At 32.8% G+C, this 26,197-nt stretch overlaps 2 protein-coding genes across 2 annotated transcripts; one reads left to right on the top strand and one right to left on the bottom strand.

Annotated features, from left to right (window-relative positions):
- The first annotated feature begins 1,205 nt into the window (after positions 1 to 1,205).
- On the top strand, positions 1,206 to 2,040 carry LOC105794727 (uncharacterized). The gene has a single exon (XM_012624030.2). The coding sequence runs from the start codon at positions 1,242 to 1,244 to the stop codon at positions 1,827 to 1,829; it is 588 nt and encodes a 195-aa protein (XP_012479484.1). The 5' UTR covers positions 1,206 to 1,241; the 3' UTR covers positions 1,830 to 2,040.
- A 1,297-nt stretch (positions 2,041 to 3,337) lies between these two features.
- LOC105794736 (probable protein disulfide-isomerase A6) lies at positions 3,338 to 5,628 on the bottom strand (the record flags this gene model as incomplete). The annotated part of the gene is made up of 10 exons (XM_012624042.2): positions 3,338 to 3,648; positions 3,755 to 3,979; positions 4,064 to 4,220; positions 4,300 to 4,391; positions 4,486 to 4,513; positions 4,613 to 4,730; positions 4,796 to 4,851; positions 4,940 to 5,037; positions 5,122 to 5,206; positions 5,444 to 5,628. Coding segments are annotated over 10 exons (1,110 nt in total), but the record flags the coding sequence as incomplete, so codon positions are not given.
- Between the last annotated feature and the right edge of the window lie 20,569 nt (positions 5,629 to 26,197).

Genomic DNA, 26,197 nt, shown 5'->3' with positions numbered 1-26,197 from the left:
AAGGTTGGAGCACTCAAGCAATTGAAATGGTTAAAATATTGAAATGATTACTAAACTACTATTTGCGTTCTATATTGGTAATTAAAATTTTAATTTTTCAATTTAAGTATTAAAATATCTAAAATTAAAATTTTTGTCACAAAATGATAAATATTGTAAAAAATATTATTAAACTATATCAACACTGCCAAATTTAAAGAAATTAATTTCAAATAATTTATGACTAAATAAAAGATTAAAATTGAATGACTCAATAATTTAATCACCATTAATTATTGGTAATAGTTTAATGAATTAAAATTTGCAATCTGTTTTCTTGAGAAAAGTAAACATTTTATTTCATTAATAAATTTGCAATCATTTGCTTCACTCTTTCCAACCAAAATATTTATTTCGTTATTGACTATAATACCCTTTCACATTAAACTCATATTTATTTCTCATTTTTCTTGTTATTGTAAAATTGAAATACTCCCTATTTTTTATTTATATTTCTTTGAAGAAAGTCAATATTTTGCCTATTCAAATATTTAGGGTTTGAAAAAAATTTAAAAATTCAATTCGTCTATTAAGTTGCAATTTCATTTCTGTATATTAATTAAGATCACTCTTAGCAACAAATTGTACATTAAAAATATGTTCCTACGATGAATTATAGTTGTATTCTTTCTAAATTGTACAAAACCATATGATTTGTAAATCTTCAGATAGTATGGACATTATATCTTTAGAGTTGTGTTTTAATGAATCTAGGTAACATGATCACACGTCTTCCAACAAAATCTTTGAGACAAAAATATTTCGATATTTCACAAATTTACAAATCAACTGTGCAATTGAAACATGCAACGTTATATCAACTTAAAACAACTGCAATTAACACCGTTTCAAATCAATTAAAAGGAGCCGCAATTTTCAGTTTTGTCATTTCCGAAAACATTTTGATCTGAGAGGGTTAGATTTGGAAGAAAAATAGGGGACAGCTAGATTTAGTAATCTTTAATGTGGCGTGAAACCGTGTTTTGCTACGAGGTTCCGCCGCCCATTCTGCACACTTGTCACCAATCACCTTGTTTTCGTCTCCCTCTGCCTTTCCGCGTACCAACCCCCCTAACGTAAATTGCATAACACGACACGTCCACATACTAATTAATCCCAATTATCATCCCCCATCTGCAAGTATAAATCTTATCATCTCTCATCTGCAACCAAATATCTTAGGCTTACTAACAAAGTTTAATATGGCGAAGAGGAAGGGTGATGTAGCTCAAAGAGCATGGAGTCTACTGCGTTTAGCATTATTATGGGCGAGAAAAGGTGGGGTGTTCAGGAGACGGCTGATGATGGAGCTACGATTGGTGCCTAAGTTCCTCAAGGGTCTTGCTCATCATCAAACTCATCGTCATCACCAACTGATGAGCCATTATAAGGAACGCCAGCTTTCATTCGACGAGACGCCCATTTTTCACGTCAAGATGCACCGTCCAGCCTCCATGCGATTCCTTCTTCCTTGCATTAGCACTGAGGAAGTCGATTTTGACTATGATTTCGGTCCCGATGATTACGATGGGGTTTACGGGTATGATGATGGTGGGAGAAAGAGTGACTCAACGGCATCTGATACTGACGAAGAGGATGGAGAAGTGGAAGAGTGTGGATATGAAGGATGTGATGAGAAAGAGAACAGTCCATATTATGCAGTGGAGGAAGAAGGGATTGATTCAAAGGCGGAGAAGTTCATAGCTAGCTTCTATGAGCAAATGAGGTTACAAAGACAGGTTTCATATTTGGAATATGGTGAAAAGCTTAGCACAGGCTCAAAAAGCTAGAATCTCCGCAAATATGTCAACTTCATCATATTGCATATCCTACAATATCTATACTTTTTTCTTCTTTTTAATTTTTTTATTATTTGAGTTACAGAGCGTTTTGTAAGAGATGATCAGACACACACTACAGCTTTTTTTCTTTTTTAACGAGGATTCGTGTGTTTATAGTTTCATCAATAAGATTTAAAGATTTACATTTTGAGTGCAATAAGTTGATGCTTTTGTATTCAATGGCAGACTTGGAGACTAAATTTTGGGTTAGTAAAATTTTCAAAGGAGTTTCATGCATTTTAAAAAAAAATTTGGGGTGTAATTAAAATTTTAAAATATTTTTACTCCCTGCCACCATTTATTACTGCCTTGTTTGTATTAATGCTATTTATAAATTGTCCACTCAATTGTCCTTTATAAATAGGAAAATTATTTTTAAATTTTACAAATAAATTTATTTTAAAAAGAGATATATGTTAATCTTTTAAATCTATTTATATATCGTCAGTGCCTATATATTTATAAGATTATTATCTTATACATGGCCAGTGAAATGAAAAACTCTACAAACAGATAAAATTATTATCCTATAATCTGTGTGAGTATTTGCGTGTAATTACTCAATGAAGTTAAAGGCAAGGCATTACAAAGCCGTAAAGTTGTTGGTATTTTAGGCTAAAATCAATCATTTACTATTTTTAAAATCTGAATTCACCTTTGAATTTTATATTTATTTATTATCTGAGTTTACTATATATTTAAATCTAATTAAAATATTCTTTGAATACATTAAATATTCATATTTAATATTTTAAACTAAAAATTTTTAAAAATAAAAGGGATAATGAATTAGGATATCAAATCTAAATCTATTATTCATAACAATTAAAGTCTATTATCCAAACAACCATTACCCACAAAACTAAAACAAATTGAATAATGAATATTCAAAGATCAATATCTGCATTCAACATTAAATATTCAGTAAAATGTAAGTAAGATACCCAAATTCTAACAGTTACTATAATAAAATGTAATTTCATCATTTGAATAGCCTCTTTATAAATTTTAAAAGGTTAAATCCAATTTTTTTATCATTTTTAGGGGGCTAAAGTACAATTTTATCTTTACTAATTTAAAATTTTAAAAAATTAAAAAGAGTTAATGAAAATATTTCTATTTTAAGAGAGGCTAGAGCACCTGCCAACCTCCCGGCTACCCCCTTGCGAACATGTGTTTCATCCACAATATAACGTGAACCATAAAAAGGTAAGCAGTCAAAAACCATATCTGAAGCCAAATGCAGCAAGAACTCAATTATGGGTAGCTAGACCAAGCATGTGAACTTTATTCAGATTCCTTCATCTTTGGTTATAGAGACGGTGGAGACTATATGAGGAAGCATGTGAACTTTACTTAGCTCCTTCTTAGTTATTCACATGGATGCAGCATGACGATGCTCCATGTTCTTCCACATATGTACAATAAAATTTACTTACATATCGTACAAGAACTAATATCAAAATTTAACCATTAAAATATGATTGAAAGGAGAATAAAGACTTGTTAGAACAGTCTCAGAATTACAACGATATGAAAACTTTGTTTGAAGAGGCAGTTGAAGCAACCTAAATCACGAGCTACGTCAAATCGGAGCTTCAGTTGCCTAACAACTAAAGTTGTAAGTTGCAAACATAATTCTGCTTAGCATTGGGAAAAGAGAGTTAAAAAAAATCCATGGAAATTCAGTGAGGTAAGAAGTTCAGGTAAACGTTGATAAGATATTCCTCTTCAGCGTGAATTCATCAGTTTTTGCTTGGCTTATTGACTGCACAGTAAAACCCAGAAAACGAATAAAAAATTCATGGCTTAATACCATCTCAAATGGCACAATAAGAAGAATTTTACTTATATTCAACAGCAAAGATTCTTACCTTGTCAAGAATGCGTTGCAGCCGTTCAATTTCCTCCTTGGGATAATCAGTACCTTTCTCCAAACAGCTTTTAGCAGCTTTCAAGTAGATCTTTCCATACCTGGCACTGGAACCCTTGAGCTTCTCAACTTCCTGTTCAAGCTTAGACAAGACTGTTTTCTTGTCGTCATTGCTAGCAGACACAAATTCCTTCACTAATGTGTCCAAGCTTGGCAAAATACCAGCCTATGCAGAAAGGAAGGGGAGAACGATTTTACCTCCTATAGAAAGACAAACATGATCATATAGCAGTATATGTACTATGCTAACCTTTGAAGTTAGCTGCCCTTTTGTATCACGACTGGTGCCACACTTCTCATTGATGAAACTAACAAAGTCATCCAATTCCCTTTCACCACGGTAGTCTTCTCCAGCTTTATTGCCCTTTGGGAACAATTTTAATGTTGGATATCCACTTACTCCATACCTGCACTTAAAGCAGAGAATTTCTAATCTTAACTCTCAAAGACACGAAGGGTTGGGCTTATTGGCTAAGTTATGCTTACTTTTCAGCTACATCTGTGTATTTGTCAACATCTAGATTGGATATCACTACATCTTCTTCCAATTTAAACGCTGTAGCTACCTTCTCATAAATCTGTAGGGACAAAGACAAAGGGTTAGAAAGGAAATCACCACTTGGAACCAAAACGTTCATGCTGCCTTTATTAAGCATTGATATAGATGATTACAGGAGCGAGGCTTTTGCAATGACCACACCTGGCAGAAAACCAATACAAAACTTGATCAGACCACTTTTTGCAGAAAAGATTGAAGCAAAAGAATATCAACAACAAAACAAAAAAGCTGCATGCTTACCAAGGTGCATAAAACTCAACCAGCACATCTTTGGTCTCATCAAGGACAATCTCATTAAAATTATCAGCATTTAGCACCACAACACTGGATGGCAAAGTGGCAATCTTCACATTGGTCCCTATAAAACAAGACATTAGCAAAGCAAAATCCTAGTGGGTTTAGACATTGGTCCCTATAATCTACCTCCTTCACTGTTTACGAACTCAGAAAGGGACTCTGCAGTGCGTGGTCCTACATACCTGGATAGAACAATTTTTATCTACTAAGAGCATGTTTTAAATAAAATGTGGATTCCAATACCAAAACTTAAACAAGACTAAAACTCACTTTTTAGGTTCCAAAGAGCCTTTAGGAAACCACTGAATGGTTGGGTAGCCTTGAACATCATACTTGTTGCATACACTCTTATGCTCATCACAGTCCACCTACAATGGCATCAACAAAAGAAAAGAATTCCAAATAAAACCAATTGCAATATATAGCAAGAAAAACTTCATTATATCGCAAACCTTTCCAATCAAGACGGACTTAGCCCTCTTGAAATTAGCCCCAAGCTTCTCAAACTCAGGAGCTAGCTTCTTACAGTGACCACACCTGCAATTGGATAAATATATGATTTTGAGAATATAAATAGCTCGAAATGGAATTTAAGGAAAAAAATCGTTTGATCCTAATAAACAAGCATTAAAACACCAAGGGAAAAAGAAAAAAACCATGGACGTTGTCGTCACATTGGTGTAGCTGAAGATGGATCTAAGGAGCGATTAATGTAAAAACACCAAAAACATAAAGCATGAGATTAATAAAAAAGAGGGCGATGAAGAATGTAACCAAGGGGCATAGAACTCGACGAGAGCTCCTCGGTCGTGACCAACTTCTTTGTCGAAGTTTTGTTGGGTTAAAACGAGGACGTCGTCAGCCAAGGCTGATGAAGCGAATAACAAACCCAAGGTTCCGAACGCTAACAACATCTCCATTTCTTGTTTATCCTTTGTTTCTAGTTTTCTATCGACAATTACGATACCAATTTGTTATAGTAACCATCTTTATTTCGGGATAAAATTTTGGAAAAGGTTGGGCTTTGGTGGACTTAAAGCCCAATCAATGAATGGGGGACTCTCCTTCAAACTTAAAACCCAACCTGTCATAAATGTTAGTTACATAGCTCATCTTTTCAACTCCTTTGTTTTTATTTGGATCAACACAATCGCAAAAAATATTAAATTGATTATTCTGCTAAAAATTTTATCCATTTCTACTATTAAAAACTGGTCTTTATATATTAGCATGAGGTACATGTAGTGTGCCATATGTCATTATCTGATTTTTTCATCGGTATTTAACAATACGAGTTGATAAAATTTTTAACAGAAATGACTAGTTTTTTTTTTAATAGAAGGGGTATAATACGATCTGACTCTTAATATAAGGACTTTTCATGATATTTTCACCAAAAACTAATGCCAAAAGATAGTTATAATTTATTTCACAACTTAAAAGATTTTTAAATATAACAAAAATTAAAAATATCAATTTAATAATTTTTTATTCTTTACCACTATTTAAACTATTAAGCATTTCACTTTGATAAAATCAATTGAAAAGTCGATAAAAGAGAAAATACAAATTCTTTTGCTCTTAAGTAAATAATTATTATAAAGAAAAAGAAAAAAATAAAGAAAAGAATGTTAAAAGAAAGAAAATAATGTATAATAAAGGAAAGTAAAATATTTAAAATCTTTTTTTTGTTAAATTGTGGAAAACAAAGAAAATGATTGGTTATAATTTTCTCAGTTAATCTTTTCATAAAATAATTCATGCTAAAATAATAAGATAAAAATGTACTTTTGTATATTAAAATAAACCTCACTTTTCTTTCCATGCTTTTTCTTAAAATTGAGGTAAATAAAAATTGATGCTATATTTGGTTGGAGTTTTTTTCTTCTGAATGTTTTAGTTATTAGTTATAAATTAATTATAATTGAAAATTTTAATCACCCACATGACTTGTTTCTGTAAAGAGAATAAATTTCTTTTAACTTATTTTGAAGATATTTTATTTTTACAAGAATTTTGTAAAATATAATCTGGCTGCAACAAAAAGACTATTTTTTTTTAGTTTACCCTTTTTATTTTATTTTCAACTAAAGAAAATCCAAAAAGTAGAGACGTAGAGAAATTCATATTCTGTATTAAATTCAAGAAGGGGACAGCTCAAGGAGCAGTAATAGACAAGAACCCTTTTTAATGCTGATATGCGTTTCAAATTAGAGTGCTAGATGTTTGTGTGGACTGAACTCTGTAAGCCTTTTTCATATATTTCACCTTGTTTACTTAAATTTGAGATTTAATCTCTATACTTTGATTTTAGATATAATGTCGTTAGTTAGCCTAAATACTTTATTCTAATTAAAATTTTGACATGGACTTTAAGAATTATTAGCGTCACTAAAATTGTTTGTTAAATTTAAATCCATTACAATACCATTATTTTTATGTCATATAGTTATCAAGTGTGTATTTTTTAATTTTAAAATGTTACGTCCCATTGTTATATTTAGTAAAATGATTAAATTTTAGGTTTGGTGTGATTAGATGTGTTTTAGCTCAGATATTGAATAAGAAGTTGATTTTATTTGTATGCAGGAATGAGTGATATTTGAACACGTTTTAAGAGTGGGACATTGAGCCATTAATTAGGTTAACCCCATTTTCTTTTTCTCTTTTCGCTAATTTCCCTTTCACCTACTGTTTTTGTTATACCAAAAAAGCTATGAAAACTCATTTTCAAAACAACTAAAACCCAAATGTATTTTTTCTTATTTAATTTGAATTTTGATTTTTTATTATTAATTAGTTCAAAACGAACACCAATTATTTTATTTACTCACTTTCAAAATTGATAAAAATCATAGACCAATTAGCCCATACAAAGTTAATTTTATTTTCATTTTAGGTAGTTGTATTTTAAAAAATCTTTATATTATTTTAAATTTTATATGTTCTTTTATTTATTAAATTTTTGAATAAATAACTTAATTTTTTATGCTCACACTATAATATCCTATATTATTATACATTTAATTTTTATATGCTATAAATTACATGATACATAAATACAACATAATATAATATATTATAAAATAAAAAAAATATACAAGACATGAACTTGGCCCATACTGTAAACAGATTTTGTCTAAACTTATGTTTCTAGTCAAAAATCTGAATAAATTTTCGGCCTTAGATAAATAGCTTCAGGCTCGATTTTGCTATAGTTTCAAACCGATTCTTGATAACAAATCTTCTCATTCAACCGATAAGTTAGTCCACCAACCAATTCGTGTGTAAATTCATCACAGGAACGCTCAACAACTAGTCCTTATCGAATGAACAACCACGAAACAAGCATCCACAATTTAGCTTTCTAGTAGCCTTGCGGATTAGAAGAGTCCAACTCGTGTAAATTAATCACAGGAATGCTGAAAAACTAATTCTTACCGAACGAACAACCACGAAACACGTGTCCATAGTTTAGCTCTCTGATAACCTTACGAACTAGAATAATCCAATTCAAAATAACGATATTAACCGCGTGGATTTTTTAAATTCGATTAGTGTAGAAAGTTAATTTTCTTTCCATTTGTTGTTTATCTTTCTAATGATTAAAAGGAAGAAAGCTACCTATTGAATTGCACTTGTTTAAATTAATGATGACAAGAAATGGAGCTAACTAGAAATCATTTCGTTCACTTTTATTTCATCTTTATTTAATATCGAAAAATCTAAATTTATGACTTTTGATTATATCTATAATTACTTAATATTACTCCAAATCATCCTATGCTACTTCTTTCATTCATAATTTGTTTTATTTTATATTATTCATGAAAATAATTCTTTAGGATATGAATAATATAAATATATATAGAGTGGTATATATAATTTTTCGTATAATGCCTGGACTATTCATACCTTCCATTTTAAGATAGAGAATATTACATGTTTAAACATATTTAAATTCATTCCTGCAATTGAGTCTTACAAAGCTAAACTCAATTAACATAATTTTAATATATATTCGGTATATGTATTAAAAATATAAAACAGATACATAAAATATCATAAGGAGTAAAATAACAATTTAAGCTTTCCCTTCTGAATTGTTGAAAACTTTATTGCTTCTTCTACTTCATGTTCGAACAACAAGTCAAAGTTCTCTTGTTGACATGTTTGATTATTACATAGCCCTTGACTGCATCTTGTTAAACCATCCTCATCCATTCGACTAAATTGAAGGAGAAGGGAGGTTGGTTCTGGTGCCCAAAGTACAAATTCGATTAAAGTTTATTGCTATAAATATCACAAGCCGGGTTGATTTTTAAAATTTTAAGTTTTCGCTGTGCAAGAAAACCATTTTCAAACCGGGATTTTTCCAACAAGTTGACCGCCTATAAATGACTCATTTATAGAATAAATATAGCACAAAAAATATAAGAGTTAGGAGCGACGGTGTTTGCAAGTGCACAAGTCAAATTGTAATATAGTTGCACAACGAATTATCAAAATTATTTCGAGGATCATACCCAATGGAGGGTGGAATAAATAATGAAAACATTTTTTTATAATAATAAGTCTAAATAGTAGTAGTTAATTCGTATATTACGATGGACCAAAAAATATATTAAGAGGAATAAAAATAAAATAAGAAAAACAACGAAAACAAATAAAAATAAAACAAATGAATTAAATCGATAAATTTAAGAGGAAGATTAACTCGCTTCAAGGTTTGTAACTAACTTCGAATTAGGGTTTAGAGATGGATTAGTAACCTATTAACTAATTATTACCTCCTAGCCCCTAATTAACTAATCGATTGGTTGATTCTTGCTTATCTCCCGATTTCACTTTCTCAACTAGGATAAATTACGATTTACTCGGTTCGACTTATATTCTGATCTCGTCTAGCCTGTGATAACTTATTAGGGTTGTCAAGTCTAACGGTTTAAGAACACATAATTTATACCAACTAATCCCTCTTGGGAAACCCCAAAGCCTCCGTTAATCACATCCCTATCCACTTGTTAATCTCCCCTAAGGTATTTAGCCACTCATGTTATTCATAATCTCAACTTCGATTGAATAAACCATGTGAGAAACACGACCAATTCGGAGAAGAAAAGAGATTTGAATAATCGTTGATTGAATATCAAATGGAGAACGGAGTAGAAAATCTCTCGATTGGAATAAATAAAATGAATGCAAAGGAAAATATAAACTGAATACTTTAATTAAATAAACAAACTCTTGAATCAAAATTGATTCAAGAAAAAAAAACAAGAAAATTATGAAAAGCTAAAAAGAAAATAAACTAAAACTAATTCTAAACTACGAGGATTTTTTGAAGGCGTCTAGGACGAATTTATTACATTCAACCCCTAATGTCTTATTTATAGAGGTGTTGACAACCCAAATTAGGTAATCGGCATGTCCTAGGTCTTTGTATAAGTTTGATTGTATAGACGAAAATAACCCCGAAGTACTTGGGCAACATGTCGGCCTTGTGTCGCGCCACACCCCTTGCGTGGCGCGACACGACACTCTTATACAACCTTGTGTCATTCCTTTGGTGCTTTGACATCCCGGGAAGCTTGTGCATCACTTGATCCTTGCTTCCACGTCAGTTGGGCCTTTATATCTCCATCCTGCACAATCAATTGAACCAATTAGCACAACCTAAGACTCGTGTTGGCCTATTGGGTCACAACACCTACAAACTGTGTTAAAAACACTTGTTTTTATTAACTTTTAATCCTAAGGCATAATTACTGAAAATGTAAATTAAAATCCTAAATTGCCTAGAAGACAAGCTCCTTGAATACAAAATTGACCTGAATTGACAATTACGTTTGACGGTAGGTCAAATACCCCCACACTTAAGTCTTACCTTGTCCTCAAGCAAACTACCCAAAAATAAAAATAAAAACTAAAACTACCAACAAGAAATAAACAGGCAAGAAAAAGAAAAGGTGTTTGAGCCGACTTGATACACGAGATTAGATCGGAACATCGACACTAAGATGATTTGCCTAAATATATAATTCTAGCTAGAAATTTAAATAATTCAATGTTATTTACACCTAAACAGATTAGTTCAATAAATTACAAAGTAAATAGGTCAAAGAAAATTAAATATAAAGCTTCATCAAAATGTATGTACGAATATAATACTTATTTGTGCAGAATATAGTTAGTTTGAATATTTTTCTCTTACTCAGGTTATTTTAATTCGCGCCTTGAACTATAATGCAATAATATTTCCCTATTCCAATAACCATAGATTTTTCTCGAGCACTTTTTATAAGGGTTATACTAGTCATACTGCACCGTTCCAATAACCATAGATTTTACCGAGTATTTTTTCTTTAATTCGAACATCCTATATTTCTACAAATATAATTACCTATTTGTATCTGCTTTTATCACTTGGTATATTTAATCTCTTTTCAGATTTACAGTCTAATGAACTAAACTAATTAGCCTAAATATAAACAACTTAAATTATTTAGTTTCAAGCTAAATTTAAAATTTACACAAACAACTGGGTATATACTCCTAACCAATCACTTGTATTTCTACAAGCTCAAGTACAAACATGCAATTAAAAATTAATGACAAAGAAAAGAAAGTAACTAAAAAGAAAAATTTTATTTTATTTTAATTTTTTTAAAAATATTTTCCTAGGTCATCCCCACACTTTATTCGACACATTGTCCATAATGTGTAATTTAAATATAAAGGAAAGAGGTTACCCGATTGGCATGATATGTGCAATCACAATTGGTAGGACTACTCCTCCTTTCGATTTTAGCTTGCAATTGTAGTGCCATCATAAATTGTGGGGTTACTATTAAGAAGAATGCAACATATATAAAATACCAAGGCTCCTTAAAAAATTAAAACAAACTAATAACCACATCCCAAAAAATTAAGTTCAATGTTCGAATTAAATATAACTTAAAATTTGTCCAAAATTAATCGGAGGCAGTTTCCGACTCATCCTCATCGTCATCTTCTACCAACAGTGGGAATTGTATAAACATGTCTAGTAGTGGCATTAGTGTCGACCATCCATTCTATTGTCGATGCGGATTAAGATGTTACCCATGTATTGCTGATCTGCCGTAATTCGGTGTAGCATATTAAACTAGCTTTCATACTAGAGGAGCTTGAATACGAGTAATTTTAGTATGTTTTAGTTATGTTTTCTTAGTTTAGTTAAATTCAATCAAAAGTGTATTTTGAATCTTTTATTGAACTTAGGGGTCGAATGAGGCCTAAAGGCGAGCTAACGTACTTAGTAAGTGGGCAAGAGACCATTCAAAGGTATAGGAACTCAAAGTTGGTCACTGTGTTGCAACATAGAGAGTTTGATGTCGCAACATAAGGAGCAGAATGCCAGAATTGCTACACTGTCGTAGGTGTTGCGATATAGCCAAAGGATGTCACGACACACCCCAGAAGCTACTCCTAAACCATGTATACTACCTTCGATGTCGCGACATAGGGACTAAGGTGTCACGACATCAGTCCTATACGGGAAGCACTTACGAGCCAGGGGCGTTTTAGTCTTTACAATGGAAATTAAACACAAGAAGGTCAGCTTACCTAGGGTTAAGGATGACGGTAACCCTAACTCTATAAATAGGCTCTTAAAACACTGTTTAGGGACAACTTTTACATTCTAAGTTTTTCTTTGTAAATTTAGTCTATTGTTTTTCCTTTTTTTTAGGCTTTAGGTTTATTTTAGTTCTTTTCTATTTCGTTTCGTCGAAGAATGTAAGTTGTAACCATGATCAAACTTTTGTGGATTCTATGCTTCAATCAATAAAATTCAGGATTCTCTTAAACTTTTCTCTTGATTTATTATTCATGTTTATCTTTGTTTTCAAGATTACTTTTTAGGTTGTGCAAACCAAAGAGAATGATGACTTTCGGTTGTACCAAGTCTGAAACCAAGTGGATTTATTTTTGCCCCATAATCCTCCAGTTATATATTAGTATACGTCATATTTGTGTTCTTATTTATCCATTTTTTAGCCATCCTAGCCATCCGGTATTTTTTGGTTTTGGATGCAGCATATATCTTTCAAGTGGTTCAAATTCAAGATCTTTCAATGCAATAGTTACATGACAAGTGGTTCTTTTTATCAAATAACTCTGTCTTCAAGCTTGAGGTTTTAGTCTTTTCAGAGTAGTTCCCTCATTTACTGCAACTTCACTAATAACTAAATTCGCTTCATTGAAACCAATATTGTGATGAGCATTTGCTGCTGTAGAATAAACCAATTTTAACATGGGATAACATGCTCGATAAGGCATGAGTTATAGTATCATAAGTGTTTCTTCGTAGGAATGGTCATGAATCTGATTAATTATTCATGTTCATGATATCCATAAGAAACTAATCCTTTTATGGAGGATTAGTGAGTGGAGATGTGATTAATTAATTGCAATGTAAGGTTTTCTTAGCAGATCAACTGTTTGGAAGAGGAAAGACTTAAACCTTAGGCTTGACGACCCTAGGAGTCATTTAGATAGGAATTAATCCAAAATTGGTATGGCCTATCCGTGAACACTTAGCTCCGAACTGGTCTAGACTGTGAGGTTGAGAGATAAGTAGCTCTTATCGACTCATTAGTTTAGTGGAAGATTGAGAGATCTTGTTAGGGTAGCGACTAATTGATCGAGTAGAAACCCAAAATAGGAATTAGTTATGATCACCAGAGCGAGCTAATCACCCATACTTAGATTTGATTAAGTTAGAATTTATGTTTCCAAACTTCACTTTTCTTTTGTTATTTTTATTTCAATATTTATTAAAACCCCCAAAACATTTCTTTTATGTTTTATTGTACTATAATTTATTTTAACTACTAATTACTTCTATTAGCGTTTAGGTTGACATTAGTTTAGTACTTGCCTCCCTTAGGTATGATCTTTGGAGTACTTACCTGCTTCGTTGTAACTATATTTGCAACACCCCTAACCCGCATTCGTCGTTGGAACAGGGCTACAAAGCATTACCGAAATTACAATCGAACAAACAGACATTTCATTTTTTCATCTCACATTCAAATCATAACCAATCATAATCAATCATATAGTCCCTACTATGAGCCCTCGAGGCCTAAAACAAACATTAAAAATAAAATTTTCAGAAAATATTGAAAATTTTCAATGTGTAGAGGACACACGCCCGTGTGCTAGGCAGTGTGAAGCTGCTAACTTGCTTTCTAAATAGTTTACAGGGGACACACAGCCGTATCATCTGGCCGTGTATCACACACGGCTGAGACACACGTCCATGTGTCTGCCCGTGTGGACAAAAATAGGCCATGTTCCTAGCCATATTTCTCACCCAAATTAGAACCAACCTAAACACATCAAATAGCATATAACCAAATCATAAATAGGCATTCAAAACAACCAAATTCAAAAACTAAAACATGCTATAACATCACATAAAATCACGATACTCATAGGCACCCCAATTGGCCATTAAACTACATGCCAACAATATCTCCAAAACTTACGTAAATGGTCAAATACATATATGCATCATTATGCCTAAACTTAACATATATGCCATTTCTCAATCTCAACTATTTGACACCCAAACTACCAATTCACAACCAAAGCTTTCACATGACAACGATACATTACATATAATAAGACTATTCACACATATATACATGAAAAAATGTACCAAAAAAAAAAAGCCAAATCAAATGGCTAAATACATGTCGAAACATAAAGGCTACCATTAGCCAAATTGACTATACATGCCATCTAACCAACATATAAAGCCAAAAGTACCAAAATAGCCGATAGATAGTGTGATGAGATCTCCGACAACTTTCAATCTGAACGAGCTTTCGAAACACTATAAACACGAAAAATAATAGAGAGTAAGCAGTTAAGCTTAGTAAGTTCGTATAACTAAAATACAACTTACCAATCAACTATAATTTAGGTAAGAAATATTTAGGCATAATACAACTCAATTTGGCTCAAAAGCCTACGCATAAACATCAACCATGTTAGCCATGAATTCATATGTCAAATATGTATACACCAATTCTCGTATTTCATATAAATACCTGTACTAGTTCGTATTGAACTCGTATAATCCTCGAACAACGCTGTGCCCGTTGAACCATTTGGAATAATATGCGGGTATCTCGCACACTATGTGCGAACACGTGGTCAAAATCACTACGATCTCATATCTCTTATCAATGCTATCTCTCGAGCCAAAACTGGGTCAGCTCACACAAGCTGTCAGTCAAGACGTAGCTACACGGTGCTGCTCACACAAGCTGTAAAGTAACCGCAACACATGCCGGAAACTCAGCCACTGGTAGAACGTACGAGACTAACACCCATAACATGGTAACCCCTAATGACATGTCATTTGTATCCTATCTATTCCTAAGGTTCAACCAGGATTCGTAGTCGCCGACACTTCATCGAATATTTTCATGGAGTCATATCATTAAAACTATAACACACAAGCATTTAAATCACATATAATATAATGCTTGTTAAATATACGAACTTCCTCAAACTCGTATAGAAAAAATGATATAATTCCGTATGTTGCTTTTCTTGATCTATATAATCAAATTTAACTAATTTAAACCTAATTCTAATAATTTCAATCCAAAAATCAAGTTTTAACAAAATTACCATTTTTCCCTATACTTTTGATTTATTTACAATTTAGTCCCTAAGCTCGTAAAATGAAATTCATGCAATTTCATCCCTACCCAAGTCTAGCCGAATATTATATATTCATAGCAGCCCATACATTTCATTAATTCACAATTTATACCTTGATATTTTACATTTTTGAATTTAACCCCTAATTGACAAATTTATCAAAAATCACTTAACAAAAGTTGTTTAACTCACAACAAAGATTCATTTTCTTTCATTAAAATTCACAAAAAACTAACATGTACTCATGGTAAAACCCTAAACATTCAACCATTTTTCAAATTAGTCCCTGGGCTAGCTAGATTAAGCTACAACGACTTCAAAAACATAAAAATCATTAAAAATGAGACGAAAAATCATACCATGAAAGCTTTGGAAGTTTGGCCGAATGTTAAAGCTTCTCTAATGGCTCTTTCTTCTTCAATTTTCGGCAAGAAGATGAATGAAGGAAAAAAATGGTTTTGTTTTACTTAATTTAGATTTTATTTACTAAATTACCTATATAACCTTTGTTATTACCCTTTAATTCACTTAATAAAGTGTCCATATATGTCCACTAGCAATTTATATGGTCTAATTACCACATAAGGACTCTTACATTAAAGTTCTATAGCCATTTGATATCTTTAACTAATAGAATGTAACTTTTACACCTTTTACGATTTAGTCCCTTTTACCAAATTAAGCATGCAAATAATAAAATTTCTTAATGAAATTTTTTTACTAGATTACTAACATGATGTAGACATTAAAATAATATTAAAATAAATATTTTGATCTCAGATTTGTGGTTCTGAAACCCCTATTCTAATTTTACTAAAAAAGAGCTGGTATAACTCTCCCTCTTTAAGAATTGTCGTCCCCGAAAATCTTACCAAAGAATAGATTAGGCTAATATTTTCTTATAGTTTCCTCGGGTTCCCAAGTAGCCTTCTCTATCCCATGATGTTGCCAAAGAAGCTTCACTAAAGCGATGCTTTTGTTTCTTAACCCTTTAATCTTTCGGGCCATAATTCTGATCGGTTCTTCGTTATACGACATGTTGGGTTGAATTTCAACCTCTGCCAAAGAAATTATATGCGAAGGGTCTGATTTTTACTGTCGTAACATAGATACATGAAACACATTATGAATCTTTTCTAACTCTGACGGTAAAGCTAGTCGATATGTCACTGGCCCTATTCTCTTGATAATCTCATACGACTCGATAAATCGTGGACTCAACTTCCCTTTGTGACCAAATCAAAGAATCTTCTTCCAAGGCGATACTTTTAGAAACACTCTGTCGCTGATTTGAAATTCAATATCTTTACATTTCAACTGTTCATACTATTTCTGTCGATCTGAAGTTGCTTTCAAACTGTCACGAATCACTTTCACTTTTTCTTCAGTCTTTCTGATCAAATCAACCCCGTGTATCTTTTTCTCACTAAGCTTGGTCCAGTATAATAGAGTTCTACACTTATGACCACATAAAGCTTCATAGGGTGCCATCTTTATGCTCGACTAAAAACTATTGTTATACGCGAATTCAACCAAGGGTAAATACTTTTCCTAGTTGCTTTGGGAATCTAAAACATAGAAACGAAGCATATATTCAAGAATCTGAATCACTTTCTCAGATTGAAGATCGATTTGAGGGTAAAATACAGTGCTAAAGTGTAACCGCGTACCCAAAGCCTCTTGTAACTTCTTCCAAAATTGGGATGTAAACCGCAGATCTCTATCCGAAATAATGGAGACTAGCACTACATGCAATCTGACAATCTCAAACATATACAACTCAGCTAACCTGTCAAGTGAGAAATCTGTATGTACTAGAATAAAATGTGTAGATTTCGTCAAACGGTCAACAATAACCCAGATAGCATATTTCTTTTTCGGAGATAGGGGTAACCTCGATACGAAATCTATCGTAACGCTATCCCATTTCCATTCTGGTATCATCATTGGTTGTAATAGTCTTGAAGGCACTTGATATTCAGCTTTAACTTGCTGACAAATCAAACATTTGGACACAAAGTCAGAAATCTTGCGTTTCTTGCCCGACCACCAGTACAACTGTCTCAAATCACTGTACATTTTGTTACTCCCCGGATGATCAGGCAAGCTACCACTATGAGCTTTTTGCAAAATTTTCTGTATAAGCTCTATATTCTTCGGTACAAAAAATCTACCTCGGAATAATAAACAATCATCGGGTCCGACCTGAAATTCAGAATCAGAAGTTGACTCACACTGTACTCGCTTAACTTACAATTCATTATCACATTTTTGAGCTTCGTAGATTTGCTGAAGAAACATCGGTTTAGGTTTTAACTCAGCTAAGATCAAGCCACCATTAGACAAAGTCAATCGTGTATTCATTACTCGCAAAACAAACAAAGATTTTCTACTCAAAGCATCCGCGACTACTTTCGCTTTCCCCGAATGGTAATCAATGACTAACTCATAATCTTTTAGCAGTTCGAGCCATCTACGCTATCTCAGATTCAGATCTTTCTGTGACATCAGATACTTTAAACTCTTGTGATCAGTAAATATGTGACATTTTTCACCAAAAAAATAGTGTCGCCAATTTTTTAATGAAAACACAATAGCAGCCAACTCTAAGTCGTGTGTTGGATAATTCTTTTCATGCGACTTTAACTGTCTAGAAGCATAATCTATCACTTTGCCTTCTTGCATTAAAACACATCCCAAACTGTTCAATGACGCATCAATGAAAATCACAAATTCTTTACCCGACTCAGGCTGAACTAAAACGGGCACTTCAATTAACTTTGCTTTCAACTGGTTAAAACTCTATTGAAATTTCTCAGACCACTCAAACTTCACATCTTTTTGTAATAACTGCATCATCGGTGTAGCTATCATTGAGAACCCTTTTACAAATCTCCAATAATAGCCCGTTAATCCCAGAAAACTTCTGACTTCGAATATGTTTCTTGGTGGCTTCCAGTCAACAGCTGTTGAAATCTTATTCGGATCAACTCTGATGCCTTCCACCGATACAATGTGTCCTAGAAATCTAACTTTTTGGAGCCAAAACTCGCATTTGCTTCATTTAGCAAACAATCATTTATCTTGCAAAGTTTGTAACACAATTCTCAAATGCTCAGCATGCTCAGACTCGTCTCGGGAATAAATTAGGATATCATCAATGAATACCATAACAAATCTGTCCAAATATGGTTTGAAGATTCTATTAATCAAATCCATAAATACTGTAGGAGCGTTAGTTAACCCAAATGGCATAACAAAAAATTCATAGTATCCGTAACTGGTTCTGAACGCAGTTTTCGACACATTTGAATCCTTAACCCGCAACTGATAATATCCAGAACGTAAATCAATCTTAGAAAATATCGTTGCTCCTTTCAACTGATCAAACAAATCATCGATTCACCATAATGAATATTTATTCTTGATTGTAACTTTGTTGAGCTGCCGATAATTGATACACAATCTCATTGATCCATCTTTCTTCTTAACGAACAGAACTGATGCACCCCAAAGCGAGAAACTAGGTTGTGCAAAACCTCTATCTGTTAACTCTTGCAACTGAGCTTTCAACTCTTTCAACTCTATAAGAGCCATTTTGTATAGAGCTATTGATACCAGTGATGTTCCCGATACTAACTCAATAGGAAATTCGACCTCTCTAATCGGTGGCAACCCAGGTAACTCTTCTGGAAACATATCTGGATATTCATAAACTACTGGCACTGATTCAATCTTTGATTCAGACACTTTAATATCTAGTACATATGCAAGGTAAGCATTGCAACCTTTTCTCACATATTTTTGTGCTAGCATAGTCGATATCACAATAGGCAACCCAGTCGAATTATCTGATTCAATACAAAGAGTCTCACTGTTTGGACATTTTAATACAATAATCTTTCATCTACAGTTTACAACAACATCATGCAACGTCAGCCAATCCCTGCCCAAAATCACATCAAATTCATCAAAGGGTAAAAGCATCAAATCGGCCAGAAAACTATAACCCCGAGTCATCAAAGGACAATTCTTACAAATTTAGTCAATTAGGACATACTGACCTAAAGGGTTCGATACTTTAACCATAAAATTTAGTGGACTCAACAAGTAAACTCTTACTAGACACTAAATTCGTACAAACATATGAATGGGTCGATCCGAGATCAATCAAAGCAATTACATCAGTGTTATAGAGAGGAAAAATGCCGGTGATAATATCTGGCGCCGATGCATATTCTCGAGCGCGAATAGCGTAAGCTCTGGCTAGCACTCGTGCCTCGGATCTCATTGTAGTTTGCTACCACTCATATTTCCAGTATTTTGGGGTGTTCTCCCTTTTGCAGCTGTATTATTCGGTCGAAAAATCTGAAGTTTGTCTTTCTCAGGTAACTCAGGACAATCCCGAATGAAATGCTCTTGCAAGCCACATTTGAAACAAGCTCTGTCATTCATTCGACATTTACCAATATGTCGTCTACCACACTGTTGACACTCAGGTCAGTTGGCCTTAACACTACCAACGCTTGTTACTGATGTAGCTTAAGCTTTTGAACTTCTGTGTTGTTTTCCACGATCTTTATTAGAATATTCTACTGAAGCAGTCGAACGATTATGAAAATCCTTAGATTTCTTTAACGATGAATGATACGATTTTCACGTTGACCTCTTTCTCGAATCTTTAAATTAGAATCAGCTTTTCTCTTTTCTTTAATAAACTCCTCGGCTTTGTGTGCTCTATCGACTAGACAACAAATTCTTTCGGTTCAAGATTCTGACTAAAAGTTTAATGTATTCATTCAACCCATCTTTAAACCTTTTACACATAACCACTTCGGTCGGAATGCACTCTCGGGCATACTTGCTCAAGCTGACAAACTCTCTTTCATACTCAACTATGCTCTTTCATACTCAACTATGGTCAGACGACCCTGTTTTAACTCTAGAAATTCTTTACGCTTTTGATCAAGGAACCATTGACTTATATACTTCTTTCTGAACTCTATTTTAAAGAATTCCTAAGTGACTTATATACTTCTTTCTAAACTCTGTTTGAAAGACTCTGATCATATTCTCTAACCAAAACTCGGCTCTCTCCAGATCATCATCAACTGTAGTCCTGAACTCTTCGGCCCCATATTTACGAATTTTATTTACAGACGAACGACTTAGACAAACGCTCGTGTCTCTGCCCGTGTGGACAAAAATAGGCCATGTTCCTAGCCATATTTCTTGTGATAGCCCGAAATAGGGCCTAATCGGAATAGTGGTTTCGTAACCACAAATCCGAAGTGAAATAGTTTAATTTTATAAATTTTTATTAGTTACTGATTGATTGAAATATTGTGTGAAAATATGGATAGAAACTTTTAATGCTTTAGTGCTTAATTGAATTTTTAGGACTAAATTGAGAAAAATGCAAAGTGTGTCTAATTAGTGATTAAATGACTTAATTGAATTATTGCATGAAATTGGAAGTGTTTATGTGGCAATTAGACCATGAATTAGTGTTATGGACACAAAAGGGTATTTCTAGAAAAATATCTAAGTAATGGGTCAAGGGCATTTTTGTCCAAATTGAATAAAGACAAAATAAAGATGAAAACAAGTGTTCATCTTCTTAAAATCAAACGCTTGTGCCAAAAAATTCATGTCACCATAGCTAGGGTTCTTGAACTTCCTAAGCTCAATTATCAAGAAAGAAGAAATAGTGGAAGTGATCGGGAAAGAGAAAGTTATCGACTAAATTACAAAAAATAGTCGTTTTGCATCCGAGGTAAGTTATATGTAAATAATAGTTATATTTGTATAAATTGTGAATTATATTTGATATGTGAATTAATATTGAATGTGGAAGGAAAATTGTTCATGAATTATTCAAGTAATAAAGTGTTAAGTGTAAATTCGGTTGAACTTAGGAATAGAATTGGATACAAGTGACATGTCACTAGAGACCAGTGTTACAAGATGTTACAGTTGTTACAGATGAGTCCCGGTCTTGGGTGATCTAGCATGTGTTGCGACACACTGACGACTTGTGTGAGCAGCCCGTGGACATTCCAGTGTTATTGATCGGTGGTAGCCGGCTACATTTCAGTGGTAGCCGGCTACATATCGATGGTAACCGGCTACATATCGATGTGGCACTTATGTGCTAAATCTCTACGTATCCGTGTATATTCCAACTGTTCAACGGGATTAATAATGAATTAAAGTGAATATGAAATGTTAAGTGTGAAAATGTATATGCAAGTGAATTGGTAAGATTGTGCATGTGTAAGTGATTGAAATTGCTAAGAAATGTTTTGATTAGTTATATGTTAAAAGTGTTAATTATTAAATGAGTAATTATTGTTTACATGTAACTTACTAAGCTATTTATAGCTTACACATCTCTTTCTTTCCTTTGTTTTATAGTGATTTGAACTTGATCGAATAGTGGACCGTCGAGCTCGTATCACACTATCATAGCCATCTCGGTATTATGTGCTTTTCAAAATGTTTGAACTATGGCATGTATAGAGTCTTAATCATTTTGAGCATGTTCAAATGATATGGCTAAGATTAGCTATTGAAATGGTTAGTAAAGATTATGTTTTGGTATTATGTATGTGTAAATGGTAACTAATTCAAAGAAGCAGTTTCTTTGACAGCAGCAGTGACGTGAATGTAAAATTCACCATAAATAGTAGAAATGGAATTAGAGAGTGAATTATATATGGAATTAAAGCTTATCAAGTCTATTTTTATATGAAAGAAACGATGTAGGAAAAGGAATTCTGTATTTTGAGATATTTGAAATTTAGTGAGACAGGGTCAGAATGGTTTTTGAAGTCCCCTGTTCTGACTTTAGAAAATCATTATAAATTGTACAGAAAGAATTATGGGTCATAATTTATATGTGTAGATTTCTTAGTGAGTCTATTTTCAAAAGAAACAAACGATAACCTTATATGTATTCTGTACAAAGAGATAATTGATTTTAGTGCCGAGAGGTCAGATCTGTCGAGCTGTGAAACAGGGGATACTTTAATGAATAAAATGTACTAATTGGCCAAGTCAAAAATTCTGAAAATTTTATGGTAAGTAGTAATATGAGTCTAGTTTCAGGGAAAATTTACGGATTTAAATTTTGAGTTCTGTAACTCGAGTTATAATTAAATTAGTGAAAGTCACGCAGGTAGACAGTTTTGTTGTGAACAGTGAATTTAATTTTAAAGGCAAATTTTTATGCTCCGAATCGGTAAGTTAAATTGGATAACATCTCGTACTCGATTCCGGCGACGGTCTCGGGTAAGGGGTGTTACATTTCTCACCCAAATCAGAACCAACCTAAACATATCAAACAACATATGACCAAATCATAAATATGCATTCAAAGTAACCAAATTCAAACACTAAAATATGCTATAACATTACATACAATCATGATACTCATAGGCACCCCAATTGGCCATTAAACTACATGCCAACAATATCTTAAAAACTTACCTAAATGGTCAAATACCTATATGCCTCATTATGCCTAAAACTTAACATATATGCCATTTCTCAATCTCAACTATTTGGCACCCAAACTACCAATTCACAACCAAAGCATTCACATGACAACCATACGTCACATATGGTAAGACTATTCACACATATATACATGACAAAATTTACCAAAAAAACAAGCCAAATCAAATGGCTAAATACATGTCCAAACATAAATGCTACCATTAGCCAAATTGACCATTCATGCCATCTAACCAAAATATAAAGCCAAAAGTACCAAAATAGCCGATAGATAGTGTGATGAGATCTCTGACAACTTTTAATCCGAACGAGCTTTTGAAACACTATAAACACGGAAAATAACATAGAGTAAGCAGTTAAGCTTAGTAAGTTCGTATAACTAAAATACAACTTACCAATCAACTATAATTTAGGTAAGAAAAATTTAGGCATAATAAAACTCAATTTGGCTCAAAAGCCTACACATAAACATCAACCATGTTAGCCATGAATTCATATGTCAAATATGTATACACCAATTCCCATATTTCACATAAATACATGTACTAGTTCGTATCAAACTCGTATAATCCTCGTGTAACACTGTGCCCGCTGAACCATTTGGAATAATATCAGATACGCAGGTATCTCGCACATTATGTGCTAACACGTTGTCGAAACCACTACGATCTCATATCTCATATCAATGCTCTTTCTTGAGCCATAACTGGGTCTTCTCACACAAGCTGTTAGTCAAGACGTAGCTACATGGTGCTGCTCACACAAGCTGTAAAGCAACCGCAACACATACTAGAAACTCAGCCACCGGTAGGACGTACGAGACCAACACCCATAACACGGTAACCCCTAATGGCATGTAAGTTGTATCCTATCTATTCCTAAGGTTCAATCGGATCTGTAGTCGTCGACACTTCATCGAATATTTTTGTGGAGTCATATCATCGAGAATATAACACACAAGCATTTAAATCACATATAATATAATGCTTATTAAATATTCGAACTTACCTCAAACTCGTACGGAGAAAAACGATTGTTTAGTCCATTACTTTATCTTTTCCCTAATCTGATTCCGTATGCTGCTTTTCTTGATCTATATAATCAAATTTAACTAATTTAAGCCTCATTCTAATAAATCCAATCCAAAAATCAAGTTTTGGCAAAATTACCATTTTTCCCTATACTTTTATCTTCTTTACAATTTAGTCCCTAGGCTTGTAAAATGAAATTCACGGAATTTCATCCCTACCCAAGCCTAGCCGAATATCATATATGTTCATAGAATCCCATACATTTCATTAATTCACAATTTATACCATGATATTTCACATTTTTCAATTTAACCCCTAATTGACAAATTTATCAAAAATCACTTAACAAAAGTTGTTTAACTCACAACAAAGATTTATTTTCTTCCATTAAACTTCCCAAACAACTAACATGCACTCATGGTAAAACCTTAAACATTCAAACGTTTTGCAAATTAGTCCCTGGGCTAGCTAGGTTAAGCTACAACGACTTCAAAAACATAAAAATCATTAAAAACGAGACGAAAAATCATACCATGCAAGCTTTGGAGTTCTATATAACCTTTATCATACCATCTCTAATGGCTTTTTATTCTTCAATTTTCGGCAAGAAGATGAATGAAGGGAAAAAAATGGCTTTGTTTTACGTAATTTAGATTTTTTTTACTAAATTACCTATATAACCTTTATTATTACCCTTTAATTCACTTAATAATGTGTCTATATATGTCCGCTAGCAATTTATATGGTCTAATTAGCACATAAGGACTCTTACGTTAAAGTTCTATAGCCATTTGATACCTTTAACTAATAGAATATAACTTTTACATGTTTTACGATTTAGACCTTTTACCAAATTAAGCATGCAAATAATAAAATTTCTTAATGAAATTTTTATACTAGACTAATAACATGTGTAGACATTAAAATAATATTAAAATAAATATTTCAACCTCAGATTTGTTGTTTTGAAACCATGGTTCTAATTTCACTAAAAACGGACTGTTACAATATTACAAATTGACATGTATAGTTGAGGACATCGCTCAATTCCATATCTTTTAGCTGCGGTATTCACACTCCAAATGTTGGTATGTCTAGAAGTGGTCAAGTTGTCGGCACCTTTGTTGGGGAAGCAATGCTACTAAATTAATTTTAATTTTTATGTTCTAATACAATAATTAGGAAATTAATAAATTATAGATACGATGTTTAATTTAATCTTTACTACAATTTTTCTTCTATGTCCTCATCATTCCAAGGTGTAGGAGTTATTGATAAAGCTAATCACTTATCTAGGAAGGCTAACAGATAGGCTCTTTTGGTGAAATAGGAAACGACTCACAAAAGAAGTTGACAAATTAACATTTGATTGCCATAATTTGATAAGTAACTTCTAACAACATGATGCAGGTGTTAGGAACAATTCCTTTTGATATGAGTTGGCTATGACCTAGTATCACTCATCCCATGATCCATAGCCCTCATTTTGAATTAAATCCCTCATTTTTAACATGGATTTCTTCTAAAATCAGGCTCAATGATTATACAAAAAGGATCTCGTAGCTTTTCTTCGACATTTTGAATATATACGTGGCACTTTCACGTATGTTGGTGTTTCGAAAGAAGCTGTTAAACTATTTCTAATTCCATTTGTGCTAAGTGGACAGATACAATCACTACATGGACTAGCCCTGTGTAATTATTCCTTCACCGGGTCTTGCCGATGACTCAGGTAATTTGCCCTTACGAAAAGTTATTTAAATTTAAACAAAAAGGGTGTTAAAACATTAGGACAAGCTTGGGAAAGATTTAAAGCAATCCTTAGGTCAATACTGGGAGGAGGTATACATTTTGTAATTCAAATCCAACATTTTTATAATGGATTGGATGGCTAGAACAGACGATAATTTGACATTATAACTGGACGAATTATTTGGAAGAAAACAAGAATAGAAGTTTGAAAATATTAGAAAAAATCTGTGAAAACAAATTTACTTGGGACATATATCGGGAGTTAGAAGAATAAAAACTGGTATAACTTATGCGAAAAGAACAAACTTGCAAAAACCTAGAGTTAACTATGGGAGATTCTGCTAAAAAAAATGAATACAAATCAGACGAGGAAATATTGAATGATGTTGAACAATAAAATAAAAAGGTAGCCTAATGCTTCAACTTAATTAAACGTACATAATGACTTAAATCAGATCCCACATCTGATTGAAGACATAAAAACCTTAATTTTTTGGATGAA

Source organism: Gossypium raimondii, chromosome 7 (genome assembly GCF_025698545.1).
Source record: "Gossypium raimondii isolate GPD5lz chromosome 7, ASM2569854v1, whole genome shotgun sequence".
NCBI lineage: Eukaryota > Viridiplantae > Streptophyta > Magnoliopsida > Malvales > Malvaceae > Gossypium > Gossypium raimondii.
The sequence above is the reverse complement of the archived record's forward strand: the minus strand, read 5'-3'. Positions and strand labels throughout refer to the sequence as shown.